The sequence below is a fragment of the Mugil cephalus genome, chromosome 18 (assembly GCF_022458985.1).
Source record: "Mugil cephalus isolate CIBA_MC_2020 chromosome 18, CIBA_Mcephalus_1.1, whole genome shotgun sequence".
Classification (NCBI taxonomy): domain Eukaryota; kingdom Metazoa; phylum Chordata; class Actinopteri; order Mugiliformes; family Mugilidae; genus Mugil; species Mugil cephalus.
The window spans coordinates 21,196,698-21,218,413 of NC_061787.1; the positions used below are offsets into that span (position 1 = coordinate 21,196,698).

At 41.4% G+C, this 21,716-nt stretch overlaps 1 protein-coding gene across 11 annotated transcripts in view; it reads left to right on the plus strand.

Annotated features, from left to right (window-relative positions):
* The window catches only part of LOC124995407 (microtubule-associated protein 4), a 92,019-nt gene that overhangs the window by 12,080 nt on the left and 58,223 nt on the right, over nt 1–21,716 (plus strand). For 9 of the 11 annotated variants that reach the window (XM_047567715.1, XM_047567714.1, XM_047567719.1 and 6 more), the window contains exons 2-3: nt 11,300–11,488; nt 14,909–14,965. In XM_047567715.1, coding sequence (XP_047423671.1) covers nt 11,302–11,488; nt 14,909–14,965 — 244 coding nt within the window. In that variant the 5' untranslated portion in view covers nt 11,300–11,301. The remainder of the gene's footprint in view (nt 1–11,299; nt 11,489–14,908; nt 14,966–21,716) is intronic. The other 2 variants (XM_047567716.1, XM_047567720.1) reach the window with 1 other exon arrangement.

Genomic DNA, 21,716 nt, shown 5'->3' on the forward strand with positions numbered 1-21,716 from the left:
CTGATGAGGGTTTTTCCTAAATGAATTATTGAACAATAAGCCGCTCCCTCTCCTGCAGCACTCTCTTAATTGGTTCCAGCTATCTCTTCCTGGCCCTGTCTTGCTTCTTCAGCTGCCACAGTAGTTTAGTTTTTATTTGGATTTAAGGAGCAAAGATTTCAAATTTGAGTACAGTACATTATCCTAACCTCAGCTATAACTTGTAGCTGCTCTTCCTAGCTGGGCTCCTTCCACTTTCTAGTAAATTATTTAAAGTGTTGAGATATTATCCCTATGGCTGAAATGCTGGTCTGCAGCATGAACGACTCTTGTTTATTATATGAAGTAATAGGTCAACCGGACCACGAGCCGTTTTAATGTGGCATTAACCTGCTGAGAAGACGCATATCGGCACCTAGTGTGGAGGAGGGGAACATGTTCGCGTGGGTTATTCGATTTTCTTGCGCTGTATGTAAACCGGGACAAGGACTGTAGTCAGGAAGTTGAATTTTGAGCATAGCTCAATTCAGCTCTGCATGTGAACACACTGAGTGCTACACCTTTTATTTTATTGCAGGTTCAAAATGAAGGTGGAGCTCTTACTACCCAAAACAGCTATTCATGTCCAGTTATGAGGTTTTGCATTTTGGCCACAAGAGGAAATTATATTTTCGCAGTGTGACTGATGCAGTCCCCACAAAATGAGTTTTGCATGTACACACACACACACACACAGACACACACACGCATCCAGTGATGGATGCAGGGTTGCAAGGCTCCACCTGCACGCCCACTGAGACTAATTACGGCTCACAGCTTGTGTGTCTTTCTGAGACACCAACACACATACGGCAACACACACCCAAGGGCTGTGGGCCACTCCCTGTATTCAATGACTAACCAGAGGGCCATGGGACCGTCCCTGTCTTTTTTGCCTCCGTCGTCAGTTTCTCAACACTTGCAGTGGTCCTAGTTCTTGCAGAGCCTGACGGTGGACATACCAGCAGCTTCTTACATAAACAGCTGTGTGCGTGGTTTGTTTGTGTGTGTCGAGAGAGAGAGAGAGCGCGAGCGAGAGGGACGCTGGTTTCATGCTGGCTTGCCAGCTCGTGGTGTCTGTTAATTACCCGAGTCGACACCTGGAGAGTGTATATGTGAGCAAAGAGAAGCATGTGAGTGTCAGATGTGCCGAGGTTATCTCTCTGAGAGTGAGTTATTGTGTGCGAGTGTGCGAGCACACGGTTGGGTGTGTCATCAGACTATGTGCACAATGATAGGCTGCTGTACTTTAACACGAGGAAATGGTCTGTCACTAAAAATGCAGCTTAGAAATGGTTGTCGGTATCGGCTTTCATCACCCAGTAAAACGCCTTAATGAAAGGTTATAAAGATTATTACTATGTTATAACATAAATGTTGAAACTGGAACCTAATCACACATTTAATTTCAATTTTTTTTCAATTTTTTTCTTGCATGTTTTACAGCTTTATCTAGAGAGTGGCATAATGTAAATGCATGCTTTGAATTTGCTGAAGGCTTAGGTGTGAACGCGCTACACTTGGACAGAGTACCAGGATTTTTTGCATAAAATAGGTGTGGCAAAATAAATTACAGGCTCCACCAGAGGCTGCCTCTTTCAAGTCGTTCCTCCATTCCTAAAGGAGTCTTGCATCAGGTTTTCTTTTTGTGCATATATATATATATATATATATGTATGTTGATATATATGTGTGTGTGTGTGTTAGGTTGCACTGACAAACTGATGTGACTGAGTGACTGCGGTGAAACAAATTGAATGTCCCGCTAGGAATGTCAGCGATGGCATCTCTCACATATTAGTGTCATGGCAGCTGGACACAGGGACACCTTGGATTTTAAATCTAATTAATAGTTTACAGTGTCGCTTGACTGTTTTTGCACCCCTCAATATTTTCTGCATTTCTGCATAAAAAGTAGAGTAGCGCTGGAAGTAGAGAAGAGAGAAGAGAGAAGAGAGAAGAGAGAAGAGAAACCATTAAAGAAACCAAACAGGAATATTAAACTTGTGTATTTGTTTATTTAGGAAATTAGGAAATGAGCCCAGTTTACATATCAGCGAGGTGCGAAATAAGTGCACCTCTAGGATTACAAGGTGAATTCAGTTTCCAGTCAATGTAATGAGACCTGGATCTGGTTCAGTGGCCGTTTTTTCTTGATAAAAAATAAATAAAAAAATAAAAATCAGGGATTTGTGACAGTCTGTGGTGACAAAAGACACAACAAATGCTGAAAACAGAAATATTAAAATAGTTTAGTTTAGTTGTTTGACTGGGTTCTCTTTATCTTTTAGTTTTTATTCATTTTTATGCAGAAATGTATCAAATTCATAAGGGTGCAAACATTTTTAAGAGGCGCCGTACGCATTTTAATCATTTCTGACATCGACATCTGATTTAATTTTTACAGTATTTCCTGAATTACCGTTTGTATCCAGTTTACATAATCTAATAATCGTTGCAGTCGACACAGGAACGAGCGCTGAGGACTTTTACTTTTTATGGCATGACATGATGGCCCATGATGATTCCCTGTGGGCACACTTAAGTCATGATTTACTGGGCGTGGACAGGTATCAGATTGCAGAGTCTCTCACCTCCCTGGTTCCTTTCAGCTTTCCTGTAAACGTAAGGAAGGCAGGTCATGCTGTGTGCGAGCTCATCTGCGTCATGTGAGTTAGGCCACTTTTCCTAGAAGCATCACTGCCCGTTTTAGACTATGCACGCTTTGCCGGGAGAATACACGAAACATTAACAAGTTCTACTGGCTTAATACACCGATACTCAGTTTTCAGGTGGGTTGTTAATTAAGCAAAGAAAACGTTCCTTACATGGCAGTAAGGACAGAAACAAAAATATTTACAAAAGCTTGATAAATGCCAAGCCAAACTCATACGAGCTGAACTGGCTGAGCTGGCAAATCAAGAAAGTTCCAATTCCACAAGTGCAAAGTGACACTTGCATTTAATTAGTTTACAGTTTTTTTTAATGCTTAAATGTGATGACTTGATCATTTATAGCACGCCCACAATGCTGCAAACCAACCATGGTCTCGACTGGTTCAACTGTGGGAAATCTTTTTATTTTACTCTCTCAGTGTTCCTGGTTATGGTGGTATGGAGGTGTTTGTACTTTACTTTTTTTTTATTTTAATATACCCCTTATACTTAAACACTGCAAAATTTCATATAATATAAACTTTACTTGCTTGTTAATTTACAAAATTAAAGAAATAAAATAAAATAACTAAAAAAAAACAGAAGAAGCATGACATGTGACAAAACTGAAACGAGTATTAGATCAACTGCAGAAAAATGCAACATGTAAATATTTATAATATTCAAATCATTTGTTTTGCGAAAAAAACACTGGTGATCCTCCTGGTTTCTCAACTGTCGTCATTTGCTGCTTTGCTTCAAGAATCTGGTGGTTTCAGTTTCTTTATTGCGTTGTTTTTCACTGTTAGTGTTATAATAGAATAATAATAATAACGATCCGTAAGTGAGATAATCAGCAGTCCTTACAGATACAGAGACTGTTGATAAAATATATAAGTGATAATCAAACATCTGATACCGTCACTGTATTAATAAAGATGAGAACACGTACAGCTCTCCACTAGTGGCAGCTTTAAATGAATAAAGCTATAGAGTGCATGAAGTTGAGCAGTAGTTGCTTAGATTCAAACTAGCAAACTAACAACTAACAAAAGACTGGATAAGTTAAGCCCTTCTAATTATGTACGTCGTTTTAAAGCTAGCGTGTTAGGAACCGGCTGATTGCTGCTATAAATCCCCCTGCTGATGATGATGATGATGATGATGATGATGAGTTCAGAAGCTTACAAACAGTTTGTAATTGAATCCTTAAGTTTGTGTATGAGCAGTTCCTGTGTGCATGTGCGCGCGTGCGTGCGTGTGTGTTTTGTAGCCAGGCCTAAAAGTCCCTCGTCAGCTGTCTCTGTATATCAGAGGAAACACAAACAGAAGTGTGACTGCAGGAAAAAAATGAAAAGACAAGAAAAACTATAGAATGGACTCACACACACTCACACACATAGAAGGACATACTGTATGTCACATACCTCCCCTACCCACTTAAAAGACAGATGAACTACCTCTTCATGAGGGTCATGCAGTTCAGCGGAATCAAAGTGGACACTAATCTCTTGCATAATGATGAGAACATTAATCCAGATTATGCAGCTGCAAGTGGATATTATGTTAATGATTATTAATTATCTCTTGTGCCAGTCAAAAATATTAGTCATCAGCAAATGTCTTCAAAATTGACCGTTCTGACTTGCCTCTGTGGGATGTTGTTAAGGAGAGAGGTTAGTAGCAACAACCACATATTCATAGACTCATTCAAGGAGCATACTATCAAGTTCTCTTTCTGCACACGCACACGCGACACACACACACACACACACACACAGACACACACTGGTGTACACACCCACTTGCATGGTAAGTCGAGCCTTTAGAGGAAGTCAGCCACCTCTCTTAGAGGGTGACATCAGAGATGAGTTCTCCACTGTGCACTTTCTAACACATATCACGCTTTCAATGACGTATACCGGTATTTCTTTTTTTTTTCTTTTCTTTTTTTGTCTATATATTGCAAGAGTTGAACATCAAAGCTCTTACCAGCTAGTTTTGCCAACTGGCTTCTTTCTCGGCAAGACCCACCCCAGGCAGTTATTTTTGGCCACCAACTAAATGATTGGGGGAGGGAGCCATGAATGCAATTTCAATAATCACAGAGATGGCTAAAAAGGTGACGCACACACACAAAGGACATACCAAAAATAACGCAAGTACTTGATAGCCTCGTCAGTAACATCTGAAAAACAAAAATGCTTAAGACGTTTGCTTCATGTGCTTTAAAAAGCCTTTTTATTCTCACAGGTTGGCATGATGTGACTGAAGCTTCTGGCTTATCCTACTAGGACACTTGAACAAATGGTTTTCTAATTCACAATATGAATGCTGTAAGCCAAGCAAAACGATATGCAGACTTGCCTCGCCTGCACCTGTTTCTGCCACAACACAGCTGAGACTGGTGTGGGCCGCAACTGTACGCTAGCAATACAACAACATGATTGGCCTGAGTGACCGTGAAGGAGTTTCTTGTGTTCTACTGGACTGGTGGGGACTTATGGTTTAAATAGGAACATCTCTGGGTGTTGCTCATCAGAAATTAGTATGACTACTTGTACCTGTGGAGCTGTCCCCAAGACGTTTTCCCCTCGTCCCCACCTTGAGATCATAGTTGATAACAGGTCATTGGAGCACCAGTAAATGAAGGGGGAAAATGAGATCAAAGTGTTGGCTCCTTATTTGGGTGTTTTGTAGTCTCAGCTTCCTGGTTCTGACCAAGTATACTATGCTTGGGTGCACGCACATTGTTCTGGTGCAGTGAGTGATTATGTTAAAATTCATTTTGTTTATAGTCCTGATTATAGTCCTGCAGAGATCTGCCGGGCCAATCCAATCATTTGAGTGATCTTTATGAGGCAATGGACGGAAGAATGACATTATCTGACTGCTTTTATTGGTTGGCTATCAGCTCAAACGCATCCTGTTATGAAATCCAAATGCAACCAGTGAATCTGCCTACATTAGGTTAAAGGTATAGTAGAACCAGCAAATCATCACATCACGTTTTAGAAACCAATATATTGGTGTTTTTGCATCATAAGACAGTATCAATAGATCACATTTTATATATTTAAGTTTTGCAAAGTGCAGTTTACAGCTCAATATCATCTTCTATGTTGATCACAAACTGTATATTGCACATCTGTCCATGTTTAACTCTTTTGCCAGATGTGACTTCATACAGTATATCTCAGGACCAGTTGGGTCAGCCTCTCAGTCCACGAGACCTCACTCACACAATCATAGGCCCACGTTAGGGTTGGGCAGTATCCAAATTTTGATACTTTCATATCGTCTCCACTTTTTACCGCGGTATACGGTATTACCATGACAAATTAAAAATTACGAAGCACGCGTCAATTTACACACACCACCTCGAGTGGGCGGAAGCCAGACACAGAAAAAACAAAGAGAATCCGGTGGATTTTCAAAATAAAATACCCCATGCAAACTGCCGACCGTAAAAACAGACAAAAGTGAAACTTATTAACTACGTAGCATATTTACACATGTAGAAGCATGTTTAGAAGAACTTACGCCGGGAAAATGGCCAAATCTGAGCAAGTAAACAAAGTCTGGCGGGTTAAATGGACTTGTGCCTACACCGCTCAGAAACTGAATACCAAACACTAATGATGAAACAATAACAACATAATGTGCACAATATTAACAACTTTTATTAGCAACAGCTTAAGAAGTGCAAATGCAACAGTCAAACAATTAAATTAACATAACGATCCAGAACGGTTTTTGCGCAGAACGCGCTGCACACACATCAGTTTAATGAAATCACAGACTCAGCAACTTTGAATAACAAAAAAGAGCAGCTTTTAAAAAAGTGCAAATACAACAGTCAAACAGTTAAATTAACCTGTTTTTACGCAGAATGCGCCGCACACGCACCGACAGTGGACATAGAATCATTTTTAGGCATTGAATTAATTATATCTTTTATTTAATCCTTATCTCCTATATAAGTGCACTTCAATATTTTTAATGACTGTAATGACGTTGTTGAAACTGACACCGTTGCTTTTGAAAGACGCCGCGGTATACCTTATTACCGTATTACCGCCCAACCCTAGTCCACATGGCGGTAATGTAGGAATATTTAACTGCGCTGTAGTTGCTTTACAGCCACATTGTCCTTGGACAATGAACGGTTCTACACAAATTGTCCAGTCTCTGAAAATAACAGAGTCAGCGTAGCTGGTGGCAGGCAAATATTGACACTGAAATTACATGGATTTTCATCTATGCTGTCAGGTTTCTTTAAAAACTGCTGCTCATAAATAACAAGGATATCGTTTTGAGAAGGGTGATAGCTGTTCAGCATTTCAGAGAAATGAGCTCTCACTCTGTGCGACACTGACTTTACCTCTCACTTTTCTCTCGCTTTTTTAGCCATGTTACACCATTGAAGAGACATTTGTCATTCACGTGTCTGAGATAATTATAGTCCCTCAGAAGTTTTGGCTGTAGTGCCTTGCTCGCCGGCACAGTTTAAAGTATGGAACATATGGCATGTATCTGGTTTCAGACCTGCAGCTGGACTGTGGGGGCGTGCAGAAATTGTACCGGCGTATGTTTGGACAAAAGTTGCCACCAGAAATATTAAAATCAAGTTACGGTTTGTTTTTTTCTGAATTCTTGGCTCTGAGCTGTGAAACAATTGCAGGTCAATGATTGACAAAGAGTAAACATGTTCTCATTTATCCAATACAACCCAGATAGTTTTTCAATGTTTAACCAAGGAAGATGAAATCAAATCCCGCTCATGATGATTTTTACTCCTTATAAAAAGTCAAAGGTAACATGGGGATTATAAAAAGCATTTTCAGACCGAACCTCTGGGCTCAGAAAGGATCCACTGTAAAAGTGTACTTGAAATACTTAACAAGCTCCATGGCTCATGCCCGCCAACCTCCTTGCGAATTGATCAAGGCGTACACCGTGTTGTCATAGGATTAGAACATACATGTTAAGTCACACATCACCCTGACAACTGCTACAGGAGCTGTGTATGTGTCCATCATTCATTCCGTCATCTCAAGCTGTGCACTAGCTGAAGTCCATTTAGTGCCTGTCAGTCTATGGCACTAACATTAGCGTTAGCTGGGTCAGCTACAGCCCGTCCTGTCAGTCTCTGAAGCTAACATCAATGTTATTGGGCAGTAATGTTTACATACAAAAGGTCTGTGTGGAAGCTGATTAAATGGAGGCTTAACCTTCACCTCTGCTTATTTGGCAGCCAAGGGTCAAATGCCTACCGTCCTGTCAGCACACACACTTACAGGCTTACACAAACTAAAATGCTCATGATGAATCCAGACGCACACACACACACTAACAGACAACACAACGGATCTGCCTTGTCAGTGGATTTCCTTCCTTTGTTGAGACCCGATTATTTCCGAGTGACCACACCAAAGTTGTGACGAGCAGGAGGTTGAAAACGGGAGCAGAAACAACAAAAAGGATCGAATGTTTGACTTCTTCTTGTTGGGAACCAAATCCGTCCCGCTGTAGGACCTGTGCTAATGAAACGCTTCTGCTCCTGTGGTCATGTGGTGACCAGCTGCAGAAATAGCAGCGGCTAAACAGGCGACACACACAGACCTGTACAGTGTTCAGACGACTGTGACGGGTCTCATCCTGCTGTGCATCAAATCTTATTGGAACCTGGATGGCACAAATCACCCGGCTAACAGTGCAGCTGGCGCAGATGATGCACTATATTCTAAACACGCTGTTGACGATGTGGGGTTAAATATGGAAACTGGGCCAGTGTTCCTGACCAGCATGGCTTTGTGGTGGAAGGCAGCAGTCTTCCTGAGACACACCCTGGCCGCTACACTGGGGGCTGATTCACTGGCAGCCATCAGGCTTGTAATAGGCCTTACAGTTTATTTATGTTCCTGATTGAGAAACTGCACCACCTTTTGTGTACTACATGTAAACTTTGTAAGACTTTCTTATTATTTAATTGAAGTTTAATTTCTGACTCTCTTTCTAACTGACTGGGTTCCTCTCTGAGCAAAGAGCTAGATGGCAGGCAGTGTACAGTGAGTACAACAAGAAAGCTAGGTGCCGATCATAAATGAGCTGCAGTGGTGCTGTTTACTATTCTACTATATGCAGAAGTGTCAGCAAAACAGCTCAAAACAATAGAAATGTGCAGCAGAACAGGCAGATTGAGGATTCTGGCTCTGCAACTGTTTGCGCAACTTCCTCCTGAGGTCAGGGTTAGGTTTGGTGAAGTGGAGTACAAGTTCAAGATGATTTGCCTCACAGCTAGAGTAATCAGTGGGTTTCTGGCAACTGGTGAAATAAACAAGAAGATGAACCACTATGTAACTCTGCTGCCTGCCTCTGGTCCTATGTGAGTGAAATAAATACATGGAGGGTAAAGGAAAGTTAGTTAACACACAGTGACTTAACCGCGCATATCAACATCTCTGCGTGGTGATGCAGAAACAGATGTAATGATGATTACAGTAAAAATATACACAAAAACATTTAGAAAAATATAGGTTCAATTGCGATTTAAAAACACAAGCTCTCCCTCAGCAGAACTGTACAAAAGAGGAGAGGCTAGAGGGGATAAAAGTACGTATAGGGGCAACCACAGAAGAACAAACCAGTGAGGAGGAGGCTCTAAACCTAAAGTGACTCTCACACAGCTCAGCTGCTAATGTGTCTGACAGCCAGGTATAGAACACAATTGCCGCATTTGCATTAGCCCTAGAAATGCACAATGAAAAAAAAAAAAAAAATGCTAATGGAAAAGGCTACATTTCTAAAAACCTCTCAAATCCCGCTAAAACTCTTTTATGCTCTCATGAGGTGGTTTTTCACATGGATCGATATAACAGTCTGTCACAAAAGTGCAATGGAAACAGTATTTTTGCAAAAAAAACAAAAAACTGTAATGGGACGCAGCTATTGATAGTACAACAGATTTTGTGCAATTACAACACGATATTTATGCATGACCCTTTTAGACAAGTTACAGTTCATCCCACGGTTTCTGATAAGGCTGAGGTCAGAGCTGTGTGCAGGTCAGCCACATTCCTTCACACCAAACTGTTTAAAAATATACAACGAAAAACATTTATTTATGTACTTGGCTTTGAGTTGTGTGACATCATCTTGTTGAAGCACACGTTCCTCCTGTGTCTGACCTCAGACTTGTGTTGCTTGCCAGTATTTGGAAAATATTAACAGTTAAGTGGTTAATTATGTACCACTGTAGATCAAATTGACTCAGTTCAACCAGTGTCGCTGGCTGTGTACATGTACCTGTTCCCTCAGTGGTAACTGAGTGGATATCCCAGCAGATGGGGATAGAGAGTTATGTTTTGATTGTATTTTTCATGGCACATGCAGTGGATAGTGGTCAGATCCCCTGTGCCTGTGCCAGCACTTAAAGGAGGAGGAGTTTTGGGTCAGCAGAAGAGGGAAGCGATTATTTGATTTCATTTAGGCGGAGATGTTAAATGTAGGTACTGAAAGCAGAATTGCCAAGATGGAGACGAGACTGATAAACGGAGAGTCAGTGTGATCAGCAGAGAAAGGCCGGCTGCTGCTGCCGCCGCCGCTGCTGCTGGCGCCCAAGATAATCTGGCATTAGAGTTGGAAGATGACACAACATGACTATGCAGATTCTCCTAGTGGCCATTGGTCAGCTGAGCTCCTAGATGAGCTGATGACTGACTGTGTGTGTCTATGCTTAGGTACAGACTGTGCTCGTGTTTTCCCCAGTAATCTGTTTCTTTCATGCAGCACTATCCCAGGTGAAAGTCTTCCCCCGTGTGGAAGGGAGTGGCATTGCATTTAGGTTACCATGAGGGAACAGTGAAGCTTTTTATTTTTTAGTTTATTTTGTGTTTTATTTTCTTTTGTGTGTATGTAGATTGTGTAGAGTCCTCACAGCTGCTCGGCATTCAGTATGTCACTCATGAGCTCTCCAGCAGGTTAAATGCCTGACACCGCCAGGGTTTGGATCCAGGTCCTCAGGTCATGTGCGCAAGTTTGATGCCGCCCCAAGATGCATATCTTAAGATCACCAAAAGCAGCTACACTTTAACATTTTTTAAACATGTTGCCAACACTTCCCACACAGACCTATGCAATCCAAACTAAGCATCTGTTCGGTTGTCATTTTGTGACATTGGGTTTTGGGTTAAAATATTTTCTCCCTCTCACTTCCTTTAACCACTTCTCTATTTTCCCTATCATTTCTTTTACTCTCTTCCTCTTTCTGCCTGTTTTTCTTGTGTCTGTGTGGAGACAGGAAACAGAGTAGACACATTCAAGGTTTCCCCCCATTATTTTCAGATTATTGCCTCTCAGGGATTTAAAAGACAGTTTTCTTTGATGTGAAGAAAAGAACATGTCATATTGAACCGTTTGTGGTGTATTTTCAGCATATACGTTTTTTTTGTGCACTTTGAGAGGATTATCTGTTCAGTTTTTAAGTCAAATGCACCTTCAGATGTTTTTTCACAATATACTATTTGGTATTTGTGTGAACTCAGATGAATACACTTTGGTTTTGAAGTGAACAACATGTTTACTGTGGCTCTTGTTTATTCCCGTGTCTCTGTGTCTGTGTGCAGTCATGGCGGAGTTAGACCTGAGTCTGAGCGATGCACTGACGGACAGCGTCCCCCAGCCTGGCCCAGAGGGCGTGGTGGAGAGGGACTTTATGGCCCAGCTGGAGGCGGAGGGCTTTGACGATCAGGTCGGGGAAACAGTGGGGAAGACGGACTACATCCCCCTGCTGGACAACGACGACACTAGGGCAGGTGAGGGTGGTACGATGGTGAAAACCAGTTCACGCTTTAGTTTAGCACAAACAAGGCCGAGAGTCGCATCCCATCCCTCACTTCTGATAACAGGACAAGGCGTTAACTGAGTGAAGAATAGGCATAGATAGTAACGTAATGTGACAATAAAGACAGACTGGTTGGAGGAATGAGAGATGAGAGAGATGCTGAGCTATTCCACATGTTGTAGTTTAAAAAGTTCTAATTTCAAATCGAATCATAAAAACTTGTCCCACTGGTCTCAAACATATAAGTGAAAATAAAGTGACCAAAAGTGTTTGCAAGACTCTTATCTATAGATTAACCAGATTAGAGACTTTTTGTCCTAAAGAGTTTTTGTCCACTTGGTGGCAGCAGAGCGAGCTGACCTTGACGACGTAATATAAAATATTACAAACTCAAAAAAAATCTGTCATAGGATTTTTATCAATCAGAAGAAGAAAAATTTGCATTTGATTTAAAAAATAAATAAATAACCTCGCTCTACAATCCAAAAATCTAGTTTATTGCATCTATAGCTAACATCTAACTAGAAATTTAAAACTTGTGTAATTATACACTGTAATATACAATATATAAAAATAAAAATAATAATATTAATAATAATGATAATAATTAAAAGATGTGCTGAACCACAAGTGACTCGTGACCTGTGTAAAATGAGCTGCAGCTGCTCCTAAATGACCGATGCTGTCAGGCACTGCTGGAAACTGGCTGCCACTTTGGATCCGCTAGGGTGTCATTCAGCTGAAGGCAATAAACTGAAAGATGAGCGAAGTAAGTAGCGGTCACTGGTGTGACCATCTCAGCCGACTAATTCTGTAAACTGGTGTGGCGTTGTGTGCATAGAGAAGTGAGTTCCCAATCAGTTATTTTTCAAATGCAGCAATGGCCCCAGAGCAGAGTTCTACATGCACATGGTCAGAATCCATCTAAATGCTGCGGTTACATGCCCCTCCTCCAAATAGGAACAGGCCCCCGACCAACTTGCTTGGTTCAAGAAAGGTTAATTAGCTGTAATTAGCCAACTATTGAACATGGTTGTCCACAGTGCAGTCCAAGTACACACACACACACGCACACACACAAATACCTTTGGATGTTCTGCAGACAGATCATAACATCCAAACAGATTGACCGTCTTATGTCTGTCCAGTGTCTGTCCTCACAATTTAATGCTAATATCACACTGCAGTGTGAGAGTGGATGTGACATCATTTCTGAAGGTGATAGATAGGGAGGTGAGTAGACAGAGGAATAAACAGTAGGTATGTCAAATAAACAACTGAGAGAATGAGGCGGTAAGAGGAAGTGACAGTTAACAGGGTATGACTCAGCTCTTGGGCCTGTTTTGGTTACCCAGACACTATGGTCAGACAGTCAGACTGTGTGTGGGCACTCGTCGGTGACAGCCGGCTGCAGGACGGCCCGTGGGTGGTGTTGCCAGTGATCAACTGTGGCACGCTGTGTGCATTTGGACAAACGCGGACATGCTGACACACCGAATGCCAAACAGCGGGGCGAGGCACTCCGCAAGTTATTGTTCTCCGTCAGCAGGAGAGCGAGACAGAGGAGGCATAGAGTCGTCGTCGCCGTCGTTGTTGTTGTTTGTCTTTCCCTCTCTGACTCGTTGTTTGGGTGCCATGATGCACATGTAACGTGTGCTCATGATGTCTGATGGGTGTTTGGCCGATGTTTTTATTTTGTCGTATTTTTCGCTTACGTCTTGGACACAAATTAAACTGTTTGTAGCCTGTTTGTGTGTGTGTGTGTCTGTGGTCTTATATGTGGTTTTGGCTTTTTTGCATCACTGTGCTTTTATGCTCGGCTCAGTATTAACGTGTTAACATGTTTGCATTTTATGTAGCATGTGTCGCATGCATTGACTCCTACATTAAGTCCTGTCTTCTATGCCGTGGTGTCTGCATGCTCTTGCCGGCGTTTTGTAATATCGACCAAGGCTTTTGTCGCAGAACAAGATTACTGCGTTAAATAGTAGTATAGTTCATCATGGTTACCAAGTTAGCACTGCAGTTTGAATTTCACATTCACGAGTGCAGTGCAGCTCTGTGTTGAAAAAATCTGAATGCATTGGGTACAACATTACTTCTTCACTGTTAGAGAACTGAATATAACATTACACCTGGCTAACAAGAAGCCATGCACGTAGTGAAAGCGTCTGCAAATCAGTACCAGCAAATGCACACACAAGTCGCCGTTTCAGGACTCGTTGGTTAAATGTTCTTGCAAAAGCTAATGCACAGACAGCCTCAACTTGGCTCCACTGGATTGCTTCCTGTTATCTCCACTGCAAAAAAAAAAAAAAAATGAAACCAGTCTTCCGTATCGGAGTGTTTAAAGTTGGCCTTTGTCTTAATTCTTTTGTGATACAAGAACTGCCCCCAAATTCCCAGAGAAGCTGAAAGAACTTCTGAATGAATGAACTCCCACTTAGAACTAGAGATCGACTGATTTATCGGCCAACCTCCTACGACCGATATTTGTGTTTTTGCTGGTATCAGCATTGGCTGATGTGCGGGTGCGTTCATCATTTTTTCTGGCAAGATTTACAGACAGACACACTCACATTCAGTCCTGCAGCCTGGGAGCTGGTAAATGCTTGTGGTCTGCCTCTTTTTACATTTATTTTGAATGCATAAGAGTGTTAAATATTCTTTGAATTCAATAGATGTTTATGTTTTTGGTCAAATTGAGACTTTTCATCATGTAAATGGAGACGACAAAAAGCAGTATCTGTTCTGAAAAATCTGTATCAGCCGTAAAAAAATCCCTATCAGTCGATCTCTACTTAGAACCCACGAAGCCACTTGGATGAGTGTTGAAACGTCTTCAAGAAAACGTCAAAAAAGTCCAGTTGTCTTAGTTTTAACGGCGTTTTTCAATGTTTTGTGTTATTTATGTCTTAGATACTTGTGTGTGTGTGTGCGCGTGGTTGTGTGTGTGTGTGTGATGTGCGGGCAAGATAAAGAAAGTGCAATGATTCATCGGTCAGATGTCACATAGCATCACCTCGTTCACCATCTTCCACTGACACCAGCCAATATATGCTGCCCTCTGCCTGCCCTAGCCTCACCATAACAGGCCTGTGTGTTACACCCACAGGCAGATAGCAGACAGCACGCACACACACACACACACCCAAGTGCACAACAACCATTTTGAGGTGCCCTTTAAATAGCCTGAAAAGTTAGGGTCAGTGCTTTCTGTTTGATTTTCTGACTCCGTCATATTTCCCCTGCACAAACCGACGCAGTTCATGCTGATTTCTTTTGTCTCGTCAAGCCATTAGCTCTCAGACAGACAGACAGACAGATAGTAATGTGTTTGCTTGTTCTTTCGTGTCTGTGTGTGTGTGTGTTTGTGTGTGTGTATGTGCAGACGGGAGTACTACAATGGAGAATGGAGAGCAGGAAGCTCATGGGGTGCAAAAGCCTGGTAAGAGATCACGCTGCCGTCGGCCTGTTTGATGAGGCCATCTGGTCACCCTCATCCATCAGTCATGGCCTTTTGATCTTCTTATTTTCTTGTCTTCTTCGTACCTCATTTGCTTTCTTCTTTTTTTTCCACCTCTGTTTAATTCTGAGTATGTGTCTGTGTGTTTCAGCGTCATTTCTTATCTATTGTTAGTCATCTTTCAGATCAGGATGTGAGCTGCTCTCATTGCTTCCCAGCATCCTTTCAGTAATCTCTTAAGTACAAGGCCTCTGCTCTTAGAGAAATAATGTTGAGTTCTTTATTTATATGCTTTAGTTAGAGCCCAATATGTACGCTCCATACCTGTTTAAATGCATTTTACAAGTTTTAATGCTGGGTCTCTTAAATAATAGTTAATATTTTGTAAAAATAATAATTATCGCTTATGCACTGTAAACAAATAACCAGCCAGAAACCACTTTATAAGGAGCACCAGATTAATACCTGCTCCGGCCCTCCGTTGCTCTCAAATAGTCTCATGTCAGATCCAATCCCTTGAGATCTGGCTCCATGTTAGCGTGATTGCATCACATCATTTTAGCAGATTATTCAGCTGCATTAGCCCGGCGTGGCCAGGCATCAGAACATGAGGATACGTATCCTCCATGACACAGCAGCGAATCTACCGTTCAAACAAGTCACAAAGATGTCGTACATCAGACACAAGATTACAAGATATGATGGAGGAGGCCACGGAACTAATCTCTGCTTTTTGAATTGGCACGTATTCATGTTGGAAGTAACCAGTGGAAATTGCTCAGCTATGGCCATAACGAGATGCACATGATCAGAAGGAATACCGTGGTGTTTACACAATGATTGATTTGAATTAAGGACTCCAAAAAACCAAGGGGTCCGAGAACATAGACATATAGTAAACATGTGCCCCTGTACATAACAAAGCCAAATGAGAAAGCCTTTAGCAAAAATAGAGATGAGATGTTTATATGTCAAGTTTAGTTGAGCCAGTCTCCACCTCAGATATAGACCCTTATGTCGGCTTCTGTGATTATAGCTGCGTTCAAAATAGTCAATCTGATATGAACTACAGGACATTACTCAGCTTCATTAACATTTATGATTGTGTATTTGTAGTTTGTGTCACATTTGTGCAATCAAATATAATTTGAGGTAACTAGCGCATCCCGTGCATCACATACAGTAAGCATCTTTGACTGTTAGCTTGTGGGCCATAGCTAGAAGAGGGACATGATGGGCTAGAGCTGTGTGTTTGGACGCCCGTCGGCAAAAATGTTGTTGAAATCATTTCCAGTCTAAATGTATTCATCTCTCTCTGTCTTGGGGTGGGACCCAACAGTCAACAACATTATATCTCCTCATAGCCCGACACAGCACCAATTCACCAAGCAACCCCATAGAGCTCCTGTAGAAAAGGGGGCCCTGTTTTTTTGTGGTTGTAATTTTAATAGAAGTAAAGACATGACAGAGAAATATGTCGCCTCCCACCGACGAATGCTACATTTCTGCCTTTTCCTCCACTCAAAAAAAAGGGTTAAAACTTTTTTATATAATTCATTGTATAAGAACACACAATAAGAGACAGTCCAATTGTTGCTGCTACACTTTAAATGAACAAAATAGTCCATAGAACCCTTAGTTGCTGTGTAAACTGCTCTAGTGTTGTTTCATATTGGAAATAATTAGCTGCAGTGATGAGATGCAGTCCCAGTCAAGGCTATTTATTGTGCCTAATGAAAAAAAAGCCTCCATCTTCCCCTCTGGCTGTCTGCTCGTACCGAAATAGACTGAGAGGAGAACTCTTTCTGATGTGTGTGGGTGTGTGCTTTAATGCTTAAATGTGTGGGCCATTTTGGAAAGGCTTTTTTCTCCAGTAGTCTGAACTTTTTTTTTCCCATCCTCCATTTCTCATCCTTAAATATATATATATTTTCCATCACTTCTTTCCTTTGTGCACATGTTCTATAAACTGCAGACAGAAAAGGAGTATATGCCATCTCCTCCACTGACAACAAACTAAAATGATTACTTTACCCTGTTTGTTGGACTGAATGAAATGTGTCCGAGTCTGTTGTGGATGGAGCCAATTTGAAGTATTTAATATAGTTTAATAATTTATAATATATTCAATCATGTTTTTTAAAAAAGTCTTTATTTAAATAAAATATTTCATAAAACAGCCGACTGTTTAGTTTGCTTTGAAAATAATGACAAATCACATGTTTTCTTTAAAGGGTTGATTTGTCCAACAAAAAAACAGTAAAATGGAAACTTAAAAGTTGTAGAAAAAAATGAACAGATCTCATTGTGATATTTATCCATTTATTTCACTTATTTCCTATGGCCCGGCTAAAGTAGTTAGGGTAGCTGTCTGTTATCATGTTCATAAATGGCTAGTCTGGTAGCAGTTAGCTTGTCACTTACAGTACTTTGCCAGCTAGCATTACATCAACACACTCTAGTTTCATTTTCTAGTGTCATAGGCCTTTATGTTTTCAGTCTGCAACTTCATTGACTTAAAGCTAAAGGCGAAGCTTGGTCTTTTTTCTGAAGCAGAAATGTACAGAGGCTAGCCACTGCTATGCTAGGCTACATACTGAAGCATACTGATACTGATTGTTTGAGACTACAAAGAGTAGAGAAGCCAGGATCTGTATCAGGGCCGATATATTCAACTTTAAAACAATTGGAACAGATTTTATGTAGTCATTTATTTATTTTAGTTCTGCCGTATACCAAAAACATGTCCCTGTAGAGCCAAATCTTCTTTGTCCTCTTCTGGTTTAATGTCGGTTCTCTAAGCATCAAAGCTGACAAAAAAACAAAAAACAAACAAGGCAGACGTACCAAATACTAAATATGTCTGCTGTGTGGAAGAACTTCACTGTGGAAAATGAAGTCAGTCAGTCATGCAGCAGTTTGTATACTGTGGATGTTTGGTGAGGTGGCAGTAGGAGGTTGTCATTCAATACTACCAACATAGTTCAACACCTGCAACACAAACACAACAACACAAAAAACAATCCATGGAGTCCACTCAGACAAAGGCTGCACCCAAACAGCAGACAGTGAACGCTGTTGATCAGGCTCGTCCATCATACAAGTTTATTCTTGAAAAAAAAAAAAAAAAACTATTGGCTGGTAGGAAATGGAGCAAATAGCAAACTTGTCAGGTCATACTGTTGCCGAATTCACACGCTGTGCACAATCTGCTGCGATGACTGGAACCCTCGGCGCCTGTGGATGCTGTTGACAGTGGGAGGAGTGATCTGCATGCAAATCATCTGCGTTGGCATGTTCTCCGCTTCGCCGTCTGGCTCTTTGCATGGCACTGTGGGCTTGTGTTACCGTGGTTACAAGTTCTGTGTGCATGTGTGACTTTGGTTTCTCACCATCTCTGATTCCCCATCACACTGCATAAGGACTTAGAAGGCACAGAGAAAGTACAGTGTGAAATCTCCTTTTCTCTACGGGCCTACTTTAGTAGACAGAGCATCTGGCCTTGTCTAGGTGCGTTGGATCCATTCATCATTGTTATTCCCGCTGTCCCCAGGGAGAGGACACAGGCGGTATAAGTAGTAACTGGGTCAGAGAATTGAGAGCGCTAGCTGAATCCTGACAGAGCAAATGCAAATGTGTGTGTGGTATGTGGAGATGCTGCATGTCGCATCTGCATGGCGATGTAAAGACAAAGGGCATGATATATCCTCTCAGGTTGGACTGGAAAGTTGGTCAAGTATTTGACATTTTATAAATGATTTGATTTTGTGACAGCTTTACTAACATGCTTTCTTCCCTTTTTTCCCCTTTATCCCTTCCTCTCGTCCAAACTTTTTTCTTTCTCATCTGGTTTTCCACGTTTATGCTCTTCTTCGTTGATTTGCTTTTTTGTATTATTCTGTTTCCTTCCTGTTAACTGCTTCCATAATTTTTTTTTTTTATTTTATTTACTTTTTTTTATTCTTTGTCCCTGTTCTCTCCTTCTTTCCCCTATCCCCACGCTTCAGAGGACTAGAACCCACCTCCACTGACATGCAGTCTGTCAGTCAGCTGTGCTTCCGCTTCTGTGCACCTCCTCCTGCCTCTCCCTCTGCAACACACACACACACACACACACACACACACACACACACACACACACACACACACACTATCAGACCTATCTATGTCCCCTTTATTTAGCAGGAAGGAGAAGGTTGTGGACCGGAGCCCACATTTCTTCCACAGTCATGCCATGCTTTCCTGACTTGAGCACGCGCTGTTCCTCCCAATAATGTGTTGGCACGCTGTGATTCATTCTGCTTGGCAAACTGGCTGTCTCCGGCATACAGCTGTTTGAATTTGGAATTCATTTAGCTCTTCTTGGCCCCAGAAAACACAATATATCCTCTATGTCCAATACACATTTTATTTTACAATAAAATACATTTTCTATTTGATCCCTTTTTCTTACCAAATATACATTGTCTGGTCAAAAAAGTCACCACCAAAAAAAGAACCACACACCCTTAAGCTTTGATCACGCATTCACTGTGGCTGTGGTGATTTACTTACATCCAGTGTTGCATTCATTTTTCACCAAGATCTTGTATTGGTGATGAGTGACCACTGATTAAATCCTTCTCCAACACATCCCAAAGATTCTCAGCGGGGTTCAGGTCTGGACTCTGTGGCAGCCAATCCATGTGTGAAAATTATCGGGTCACATACTCCCTGAACCACTCTTTCACAATTGGAGCCCCATGAATCCTGGCATTGTCATCTTGGAATATGCCCGTATTATCAAGGAAGAAAAACTCCATTGATGGAAAAACCTGGTCATTCAGTAAATTCAGGTAGTCAGCTGACCTCATTATTTGGGCTTAATGTTGCTGAACCTGGACCTGAGCACCTGCAGCAACCCCAGATCATAGTACTGCCCTCACAGGCTGGTACAGTAGACACTAGGTATGATGGGAGCATCACTTTATCTGACTCTCTTCTCACCCTGATGCCCCGTCCCTCAGGAACAAGGTCAATCTGGACTCATTAGACCACATGACCTTTCAAATTGAAGCCTTGTTTCCCAGTTAGCATCTGATTATTGGTTTTCTTAAGGCTACACAGCTGTTCAGTCCCAATCCCTTCAGTTCCCTTCACATTGTACATGAGAAAATGCTCTTACTTTCACTATTTAATATAGCCCTCAGTTCTGCTGTTGTTTTTCTTCTCATTGATTTCATCAAACATTTAAGTGATCACCGATCACAATAAATCATGATTTTTTTCCCGACCACTTTTCTTCCTGGAAGATTTTTAGTAATGCGTTGGACACTTTCTCTCGTTTCTTCTTCAGTCTCCTTAGATGTTTTCTCTGCTTGATGCATGCGAATGATTTGACCTTTCTGAAACGGACTAACATCTTTTCCACCTCCACGGGATGTGTCTCTCAACATGACTGTTTAAGAAATGAGAAGCTACTCATCACATCAGGTGGGGCTAGCCCTCTAAAACCTATCCATTTTTTTTTTTTTGGATAGGCAGTGTATTTTACCAACCATGGCAGAAACAGGTTTAGATTCATTTTCAGTCACATTTAGAAGGCCCTGTCCTCTCCGTCTCACTTTGACATCAGACAGTGAGTTCATAAGTCCACATCCTCACACACACCAGAGGCTCAGACACCACCCAGCCGTCCTCCAGCTCCAATCCTTTCAAACTCAGTCTCCAGCCCTAGAAGCCTGATCTGTCAACACCCAGCAACCAACACACATGTGCACATACACACACATAACCATATTCATAGATGTATCCACCAAAGGACTATTTGTATTTATTTCCTCCTTCCTATTCCTCTAACTTTGACTCTCTTTCTCCTTTGCACTATTGTCGTCAATCAGCCAAATAAATAGAGGAGTAAACACTAAAGCCAGGCGTTCTGCAAACAATTATTGATCCGAATAATGTCCCACTAGATCTGTCATGTGTTTTGTTTCACTAATGAGTGGTAAGTTAGTGTGTAATGTTGTATATCTGAAAGCCTCAGTTCATCTTATATTTTAAATTGTTCTTTTGAGAACGGAAGACTGTGAGTGGGAACATCAGCGCCCGACTGATACTGGATTTTTTGAGGCCTGTATCAATGCAAATTCTGATCCCGATGTGTCTTTGCTGGTGTAGCTAGCCAGAGAGCGAGGTAGCAGTTATAGTTTCTCATTATAGTGAACTAGGAAATGGACTCATGATGCACATTTTTTATATCAGACAACTTCTACACCAGTACCAAAATATCTGGCTGATATAAGCTGACCGCTACATGTCAGTCGGGCTCTGGGTGACACTGTTTTTGTTGTGTCTGTGGCTGCCTGTTATTAATAAAGATGCAGAACTAAAAATATAAGCATTTCATAACCTTCTTTCACGTACAGTAACTGGAACTTGTTCAGATGAAACCTGAACCAGAGAGGATTATGGGACCGGCAGCGGAACTTGGCTCTTATTCCACAGGGTTATTTCGTTGTTTTTTGAAATAAGAGGCACATTTTGATTTTGATTAGTGACAACTACAAACACAGCTTCAGTCAGCTTAATTGTCACAGGACGATGGCAGGAGTCACAACAACAGCGCAGACACGACAACAGCACCATAAATCCAAACTTTTTGCTAGAATGAAAGTATTGTGAATTGTACAAACCAAAAATGAACTCAAGCCCCTGATACGTGATCTGCTGCTCTGATGTCCTGGCTGCTGCA